Source organism: Heliangelus exortis, chromosome Z (genome assembly GCF_036169615.1).
Source record: "Heliangelus exortis chromosome Z, bHelExo1.hap1, whole genome shotgun sequence".
Taxonomy (NCBI): Eukaryota; Metazoa; Chordata; class Aves; order Apodiformes; family Trochilidae; genus Heliangelus; species Heliangelus exortis.
The window spans coordinates 25716890-25726745 of record NC_092454.1 but is presented as its reverse complement, the minus strand read 5'-3'; the positions used below and the strand labels follow the sequence as shown (position 1 = coordinate 25726745).

At 42.6% G+C, this 9856-nt stretch overlaps 1 protein-coding gene across 3 annotated transcripts in view; it reads left to right on the top strand.

Moving 5' to 3' along the window:
* Window positions 1–4349: 4349 nt before the first annotated feature.
* YTHDC2 (YTH N6-methyladenosine RNA binding protein C2) overlaps window positions 4350–9856 on the top strand; it is a 30414-nt gene continuing 24907 nt past the window's right edge. For 2 of the 3 annotated variants that reach the window (XM_071731956.1, XM_071731954.1), the window contains exons 1-3: window positions 4364–4713; window positions 5076–5166; window positions 9647–9843. In XM_071731956.1, coding sequence (XP_071588057.1) covers window positions 4524–4713; window positions 5076–5166; window positions 9647–9843 — 478 coding nt within the window. In that variant the 5' untranslated portion in view covers window positions 4364–4523. Of the gene's footprint in view, window positions 4714–5075; window positions 5167–9646; window positions 9844–9856 lie in introns of all 3 variants that reach the window. The other variant, XM_071731955.1, reaches the window with a different exon arrangement.

Sequence of the window (9856 nt, the reverse complement as noted above, 5' to 3'; positions counted from 1 at the left end):
AGTTTCTTTGCTGTCTTCATATTGGCAGAGGAAGAAGCATTTTTATCTCATGTATAGGATAGCTTCTTCATTTCTTTTAGTAATCTTGGCGCTCTTTTCAACAGTGCAGTCTTAAGTTTTCAACAGTCTTAAGTTTCAATCAGTCCTCTTTTTCTTATTCCTGCTGAAAAGAGCCTAAAACACCAACAGCATCAATGACAGTAATGTTTATCTCTATTGGTAAAGTATTTTAAAACTATCTAGAACAGCATTTGACTGTTTCAAACAGTAGTGTTATGTTTCTTAACCCATCATCCCCTAATTACTTACATCAGCTAAGTTTTTTCCTAACCTATTTCTGTGTATGTTATTAAGGACATGCATTTCTCTCACGCTTAACAGATACTATACTCTCCTCATAAAAACTTGATCTTTCTTGTTGTTGGCAACATCCCATGAACATGTAAAATCAGCAAAGCTATTGCACTTGTTGCACACTTCCTTTCAAATACCATAACAGTTGGCAATAGTTCTAACTATTAATATTTATTGTACCTTGATTAAATAAGTCATTACAAGGCAAAGAGGCTCTATGTTGTTTTACTGCCTAAACCTACTCGCAAGTGCAAGCATGCATACATATATATGCTCACTCTCATATTCTCTTGGTGTCTGTGGTTTGGCATATTAGGTTGCTAACATGGGTTCTTGCTGGATGACCAGAGCACTGGGGTGTGAAGCCAACACACTTCCATACTCTTTCAAGTCAATGAAAGCCTAGACTGCTGAAAGGACCCTTCTTTGTAATTGTAGTATGTAATCTTTGAAGATTTAAATCATGTTCCATTTTTTGACCTACAAGGTCCCACACTGAATCTTAGCACGTGATGTTCCTCAGTTCTATGTAGGATGTTACTTATGTGTGAGACTGCTCTTTTACTGCAACATTTTGTTTTACATTGAGGACTGGATGAGCTATGCAGTCACAAGATCATTTCCTTTACCCGGATCCCATAGACCAGCTGTTCAACATGACACAAAACACTTGCCCACATTCTGCAAGAATAGCACATGCTTCTTATTAAGAATTAAAGTTCTTACCCACACAGAGTCCTAAAACAACATTTCTTGATGAAGCCACCAATTCCAATGTAGCAAGATCAGATCCAAAACAAAGCAATGACAATCTCCATGAATGACCTCCCTCCATTCTGCTGCTGTCTTACCTTGGAATGGAATGAATCCATTCCTTACATTCTCTCTGCTTCTTGTTAATGACCTTTCTGAGATGGTTATTTCTATGTTGAGTTTTTTCCTACTAGCATTTCTTCTTCTGAGGGATTAAGTTGCAGTAAATTTTTGTATCTTCAAGGTGAGTCCCAAGAAAACCTAGTCCAGTAATTTTTGACTTTCTCTAATTAAAAATCACACACCAGTTCCTCATAGCTGATAGGAGCAACTGATATCCAGACTGTGGTATGGCATGCAAGACAGTAAAACCAGCTGAACTTGCTGCCTTGTATTATGATCCACATCTAGCTTTTAAAAAGATGTACCACATTGCTTGGGAAGCACCACTATTAGCCAAGTTCCCCACACTCTGGTGCCTGCTATGATTTACATGGCAGTTCACTGCTGCAGCCAAAAATGTGAGTTTCAGAAGGCAAAAAAAATCCATGTTTAAAAGAGAGGACATGCTGTGAAGCAGAAGGTACAATCCTTCCTGAAGTGCATTCTCACTGTCTCTGGTGGGAAGATTGTGTGGTGTCCAGAAAGTTAGGAAGAGAGAACAAGGAAGGAGGGCAAGAAGTGAGACCTCCATACTGTTGTCTATCTTTTTTTGGTAAATAGGCTTGATAATTCTCACAGGAAGAGCTTTTGTAAGCTTTGTGTTGTTGATTGTTTTTGGGTTTTTTTGAAACTAAGGATCATAACTGCACATTTTTTTCTTTATAATTTCATCTAAGTTGAATGAAACCATAATTTTTCCATATTAGATTATTTCTGTGGAAACATCGCTTTCCACGGAAGTTTTGCATGCTTATTTTGTAGGCACATGATATTTTTGTAAAAAAAAAAGGACAGTGTGCTGCCATCAATTATGACAGAGGTACAGCTGGGACTCCCATGGAGAATGGCTTTTCCTGCCAATGCACAGCAGGGGTGGCTGCTCTCTGGGGGCTGGGGAGCTCCAAGAATAATGGGGGCTTTCCTGGGGACATACGGCAGGGCCTGGCAGCCAGGGAGTCACCCCAGGGTATCAGGTACCTCTCTGGGGACAGCAGTGGCCAGGCTGGGACGTGGGCCCAGCTCAGCCACCAGGCACTTTGATACCATATGGCTTTGCACATGTATGCCATGCTAACAAGATGTGGCTGATACGCCCACGTCTTTACACCTTAACTAAATCTGTGCCCAACCTATATAATAGCTAGGTAAAAAATATTTCCTATGGAAGTATTTTTTTTTTTTAATTAGGGAATTGAAATGAATACAGATGTCCTATTTTCTCTCACATAATTTACAAAAGGCATGCTTCTATGTAACTGCAATGTCAGTCAGGGCAGTTATCAACTGCTTAGGTATTCAGACTGAATATTGACATACACAAGGATTGAAAGTTCGTGGTATCAATGAAGGATTATCCTTTATTTCAGTAGAATTTAGATAAAGAACATCTTTGTTTATTGGTCTTCATGGTAACTAATTTAAAGTAACAGATATATAACGTGACTTTGAATAAATATTATTTAAAACGTGTTCATCTGCATCAAAGTGCATTTGCTACGAACAGAGTGATGGTTTAGCTAGGAAATTGCTAGTTGAATTCTCTTAAAATCCTAATTCTGAAGGCACTGTATTATACTTCTCATATGATTTTGTTTAGATCTACCTCTCATCACAGACCTAGAATTTCAGGTCCCAGCTATAAAATAGAAGTCTTATGCAGCCTTTGCTTTGGAGTTCTTATTTATAAGCACAGCTTATTAATAGCACAGCTATTTGAAAAAGAAAATAGTATTTTTGGAGAGAAAATTTTTAGTGATTCTCTTCCGCTTCAAAATGCGAGTTGCAAAACTGAGGTATTTTATCTCAGATTAAAAATAGTTTCAATTAGGGAGAATATTACTGCTGTTTTTGAGAAACCTCCTACACATTCTTCACCTTTATAATGCTCAACCACCTCGTGAAACTGTTCTGTTTTAAAGAGCGTACTTTTGCATGTTGATAATGAATGTAAATGAGGTTTGCCACTTTTTCCAAAAATGTCCTAAACCATTCTTAATACAATTTGCTAATCCCGGATCCTGCTAATAGAACCACAGTTTCTTTCTGTATAGCTGAGAGAACATTTATTTCCTGCACTTCTTTTATATACCTGTGAACAAAGGACTTCTTTTATATATCGTGAACAAAGATATTGAATATTTCCACCGTTCTTTATCAAAGCTTATCCTTTGAATCTATACCTCTGTGTACAAAATACTGCTTTCATTGAAGAAAAAATAATGGGGAAACTTGTAAGGATACATGACTTTTTTGGTAGATTATGACTATGAGGCAACTTTCAGAACTTCTGCAGACTGCCAATGGCTGCAATACTTACACGTTCAGTGCTCAAAGAACATTTATGCATACCGGTGCAACTTTTTTAGATAATGCAGTTTTATAACTTTTTCCCCATCTGTCACGTTCCAGGGGCTGGAAAACTGGAGATGCTTGTTGGATACTACACGGACAAAGTAAAGATAACAGTATTGGGAGCAACTACATAATCTTATTGTACGTACACGGGACCGTAAGCCTCATGAGACAGGCAGGGAGGGAGGGAAAAAAAAAGAAAGGGAAAAAAAGCACGCCCCCAGGGTAGGAAAGGAGGGGGCGGGGGTGTGATTAGGAGAGAGAGAGAAGAGGAAATTCAGCACCCAAGGATCCAGCTGCGTTCAATTGGTCTTGTGGCGGGGAGCAGGGGTAGGGGGGTGTGTGCTGATGGTCCGTCCGGCGGTGTTCCACTGGATTGCAAAGAAAAGACTGTAGTGCTGCTGCTGCAGCGGGTGCTGCTGCTGCTGCTTCACAGGCCCCTGCCATGCGCACAGGCCAGCGGGACGTGGAGGGCGACCTACCCCGAAACAAACCCACCGAGAGCAGCGGGATGTCGGCACCCCCGCTGACGTGGCGCTCTGCCAGACCGACCCGGCACACCCCCGCGCCCTGAAAGGCAGCGCCTCGGCTCCGCCCCGCTCTTCCCCGTTCCTCCCCGCTCCTCCCCGTTCCTCCCCGTTCCGCTCCTCCCCGCACCTCGCCGCTCCTCCCTGTCTCGCCCCGTCTCGCTTCTCCCCGCCTCTCCCCTCCCCTCCCATCACCTCCCCGCCCTGTCCCGGTCCTCCCCTCCTGGCGCGCTGACGCATCACGCTGGGTCCGCGTGCGCTGCTGCCGGCGGTGCGGTGAGGTGCAGGTCCTGGTCCTGATCCCGGTCCTGATCCCGGTCCTGGGGCTCTGGGTTTCGGCCGGGCTGAGCGCTGGTCCCACCGGGTCGCGAAGCCATGTCGCGGCCCAGTAGCGTCTCCCCGCGGCAGCCCGGAGACGGCTCAGGCGCAGCTGCCACTGCCGTCTCCGTCGGCCCCGCGGCCGGCCGCGGCCGAGGCAAGGGGCTGAAAGATATTCGCGTCGACGAGGAAGTGGAGATTGCAGTGAATCTCGCCCTGGAGCGGTTCCGGTACGGAGAGGAGAAAGGTGCGTAGCGGCGGAACGGGGCGGGGGTGGTGGCGGTGGCCGCCTTGCCTGGCAGGTGCGGTCGTTCGGGTCCCTCGTAGCGGGCCCCGGCGGGGCGGGAGGTGAGGCCCGGGACGGGGTAACAGGCGTATAGGCCCGGAGGTTCTTCTTCGGGTTAGAAGGAGCCTTTCTACAGCTCCTGTCTGCCCGAATAAGCTGTTTTGCATCGCTTACGGGTGTGGAGACATAAGCACTGCTGTTAGTCCCGTTGTTTACGAGAGAACGGGATAGGCTTGGTGATAGAAAAACTTATAACATCGAGGTAATATGTTTAAGGTACTGTGTGTTTTGTTGTTATGTTTGCTTCTTTATTATTTTTCCAGAAATGGAGTTTCCTTCGTCTTTCACTAGTACTGAAAGAGCATTTGTTCACCGCCTCTGTCAGTCTCTTGGGTTAATATCTAAAAGCAAAGGGTAAGTTGTATTCTGATTTTTATTTATTATTTTACTTTTTGGTGCAATCACACAGAATTTCTTGACTAGTACTGAAATAATATGTGTTTCTAGCATATCATGCACTGTTTCAGGGAATAATTTTAGAGACAAAGTTTAGAGATAAAGTCTTTGTGTTTTGCTTTTTGTTTACTTAAAAAACCCCAAACATTGGGCCTGCTCAGTTTTAGATATCTTGACCTTGTACTGTTTCAAGGATTTTCATGGATCCGTGACTTCTTACCAAGATCAGTTCTGTTTTATGTGGACTGTTGTATGCCGCAGGGTTTTGCAATAGAATTTAATTCCTTGGCAGCTAAAATGTAGCCTGGAGTAGCATGTCCAAAAGAGTTCTTCTGTTGAGAAGTGCAGAAGAGGATTTGTACGCTACAATTTCCTCTCTTTTACCCAGCTCTAAAGAGAAAACCCTTTGTTCTGCTTTGAGGATATTTGTAGTATTTGTACATATTTAATTATTTAACCTTTTAAAATTAATGTTCATTAAAGCTGTGTAGTTTAGTTTCCAGCCCACAAGTCTATCTCCCTTATTATCCCTCTTTTCCCTATAAAACTAAACCATATGATTAAGAGTGCTATCCGGGTGCTCAGTGAACTCTTGACACAGCCTTAGTGCTGGGCTGCTCACTTGGTGAGTCTGTTTCGGTGATCTACCACCTTTCAGTGAAGAACCTTTTTCGTAAAGTAAGTAAGGGAAGCTATTGCTTGTGAACCATAGGATGGTATTTTGTGTTCTTAGTATTTTTCTTTGAGTTAAGGAAACATAGGTGTTGGAGTTTTAACTTGGCAAATGACTAAATACCATCCAGTTGCTGTCTTGCTCTCCTTGAACCCCAAGGAGTGGGGATTTGAAAAGTAAAGGTGAAGAGACTCATGGCTTGAGATAAGAACAATTTAACAATGGCTAGAAATATTATTATTTATAATAATTATAATATATGGCTGTATAAACACAAACTATAAAAGTATATAATAATATTAATTATAATATGTTAATATATATATAAACAATATAGAAGTATATGATAATAGTAAGCAAAACCACAACAATAACAACAATAATAATGATGATGTAGTTCTAGTAGTAGTAGTAGAAAGCACAAACAAGTGATGCACTGTGCAACTGCTCACCACCTGCTTGACTAATGCCCAGCCATTCTGAGCTAGCAATACCAGAGGAGAGAAAATTCCTAAACTGCAACTCAGGAAGAGAGAAAAAAACTTCCTGGGCAACCCTCATCTGTACAGAGGCTAATGTTACATGGTACAGAATATTCCACTGAATAGTTTGGACCTATTACTCTGGCTATGCTCCCTCCCAGCTTCTCTTTCTACCTGCACACTAGCAAGACATGAAAAGTTGAGAAGTCCTTGATTTTTTAGCAGTAACTAAAAACATCAGTGTATTAACAATCTTCTCATACCAAATTCCATACTAAATCTAAAATGTAGCACTATTTTAGCTACTAAGAAGACAGTCCCAGCTGAAACCATGACAATATGCTGAATCCTTAAAGAAAACTTATTACAAACTCTCTTTTCCTCTGGACATTGTTAGCAGTGTTCTGTATAGGGTCTGGCTGGGCTGGAGTTAACATTGCTGATACTAGTCCTCATAGTGCTGTGCTTTGTATTGGTAGCTAGAATGGTGTCAGTGACAGCCCGGTGTTTTGTCTACTTAGCAGTGTTCAGACAGGATCAGGGCTGTCTTTCCAACTCTCCCCTCACCTCCTCATTAGGAGGGGTGTTGCCAGCAGGTCGAGGGAGGTGACCTTCCACCTACTCAGCACTGGTGGGGCCACACCTCGGTCCAGTGCTTGGCTTCTCAGTACAAGAGAGACATGGACATGCTGGACAGAGTCCCATCAAGGGCCATTAAAATTATGAAGGGACTGGAGGATATCCACTAGAAGGAAAGGCTGAGAAAGCTGGAACTTCTTCAGCCTAGAGAAGGCTCAGGGAGGTTTCATCACTCTATATAAATACCTGAAGAGAAGATCTAAGGATGACAGAGCCAGGCTCTCTTCAGTGGTGCCACAGGGAGTAGGCACAGACTATAAGCAGGAGGCTCCCTCTCAACATCAGGTAACACTTTTTTGCTGAGCATCGGCACAGGTTGCCCAGGTAATAAAGTCTCCCTCCTCTGAGCTATTCAGAAGTAGTCTGGGAATGAGACTGGGTAACAGGCTTGAGCAGGGGTTAGAAACACATGATCTCCAGAGGTCCTTTCTGATCTCAGCAGTTCTGTGATTCTGAGTTGATGAGATAGAAGTTAGTAAAGACTGGGAGCACAGTCATGGCAAACATTGCAGTTTGTTTCTTCAGTTCTGCCAGCCTTTCTGTGGACATGCACATTCAAAAGCTGTTCCAGCGTCAGCGTTTTTGCTGTTCTGAAATGCTATCTTGCATTGATCAGGAGCATAACTGAAACCAGCAAATTAAAAAGTAGTTTTGTGGTGGTGGCCAAACTGGCAGTTGACAGTGGCTGGTAGCTGGGTGCCCAGCCAGCTTGGTTTGTCACTCTGTTGTGCTGATTGAGGATGGTAATGAGACTTGGAAACCAGGGTGCAAAGAGTAGACATGCTTTACTGGTGATAACTGAATAACACAACCAAGTAAGAAAAATACAGAACAAAATACCTAAGGCAGACAGATAGAAAATATACGGGGTAATGCATCAAATCATTACTACATAGGAGAAGGGACAGAGATTAAGGGAGATACATCACCACTTGCATACGTTGCCATCATCCAGATCTGCAGTCGCTGGGGAGTCGTGGTAGCAGCGAGGATTTGGAGAGCCCTTCCCAGCAGGTGGGAAAATCCTATACGGTGCGACCATCCGTAAGTGAGGCATGCAAGGTCACTGCAGGTGGCTCCAGCCTTATATACTAAGTCACCCACAAGTCAGGATGACTTTGCATATTACACCATGTGGAAACATCTAGTTCATCTGATCACCCGTGACCAGGACTGGGCCAGAGTCCAGGGCGTGGTTGGCAGGGTTTCTTTAACATGCTCTCTTTTGAAGCATCAAGTTAATTATTTTCTATAAATGTTTTTAATGATTAATACAAGGATACAATGTCAATTATATTTGATATACAAGCACACAAGCTCAGTTATTATTTTGCTATTTCCCTACAAGGCAGCTCCTACCTGAGCCTGTTGTCCAAGCATTAGCACTGCCATACAAGGACAGGATTCATCCATAGGTCAGCTGTGGCTTGGGCCTATTTTCCAAGCCTTAGCATTACAAAGAGCCTTAGTACTACAAGGACAGGATTCATCTTTAGGTCAACTCTGGCTTGGGCCTTTTGTCCAAGCATTACACGCTCCCTGCCAATGGACATGGGGGTAGAATTAGCATGGGGTCTTTCCCACAGGGTAAGTTCTTTTAGGATATACCTACTGCACTGAGGTCTCTTTAATAGACTTTGAGGGAATCTCTCCTCCAGCACTTGGAACTCCTCTCTCCTTGTTCACTGAACTTAGCATCTGCAAGGCTGTTTCTTCAATGTTTTCCTCACTCCTATCTTTCACAGCGCCATTTTTTTCCCTTTCCTAAAAATGTTATTACTGACTCACAACCATTGTGGCCAAGGGACTCAGCTGTGCCCAGTGGTGGAGCTGGTCATGGCAGGTTCAGGGCAGCTCAGGCTTCTCACAGATGCCACCCCTGCCAGCACCTGTGTACCTGCACCCAGCATACATGCACTGTTGTGCCACCACTCTTCACTTCTTACCCTGAGAAGTCATTTTCAAAGTGTTGGTATGTCCTTTTAGCTCAGGCAAGGTAGTTTACATTTCAAAACTTAGAACAGTTTTTTGCATTTCAGTATCAGAGTCCATTCTGTGAAAAAATGCAGTTATTACTGTGTTTTGGTTGTAATTCTAAATTGTAAATCCTTGATAATGAACATTTTGGGAATATAATTTGTTTTACAGGATTTTATTAAAGCTTGGAATATCACGAGAAGGGTGATTGTTTGTCTTTTATGTCTGTTAATTGATTTTTAACCTCTAAATCCCTTAAATTAGCCTATGAATCAGTTCTGTCTAATATCTCTCAGTATCAATTAGGTGATTGATGGAGCTGGATGTCTTTTGGGAAGCAAATATAGCGATAGACCTGTAACAGAAATATAGCAGAACAGCATTATATTATGGAGGTCTAATTGTAAGATCGTGCTGGGCATAGTCATTGGAAGTCTGCAGTATCTATGCTGAACTACCTCATGTGAATGGAGGGTGGTTTTGATGATGAATGCTGGGATGCTTCTGTTATTTTGGTGTGCATTATACTACGTAGCATATTGGAATTTTCTAGTTATGACATATTTGAAATTTCTCTGACAGCTAACTTGAAATAATTATGGCCAGAGGTCCTTACATACAGGTAAATAGGTTACTTAATCAGAAAATAAATTTTTTGTTCTTCCAGAAAAGGAGCAAATCGATACCTGACTGTAAGGAAGAAGGATGGATCAGAACTAACACATGCAGTGATGACTTGTTGCTTGGCTCCCAGTACAAAACATGCTGTTCGGAGTTTAATTCAGAGATTTCCTGTCACAAATAAAGAAAGAACAGAACTTCTTCCAAAGACAGAGCGAGGAAATGCTTGTGCTGTTGAATCTGGTATGTTTGATGT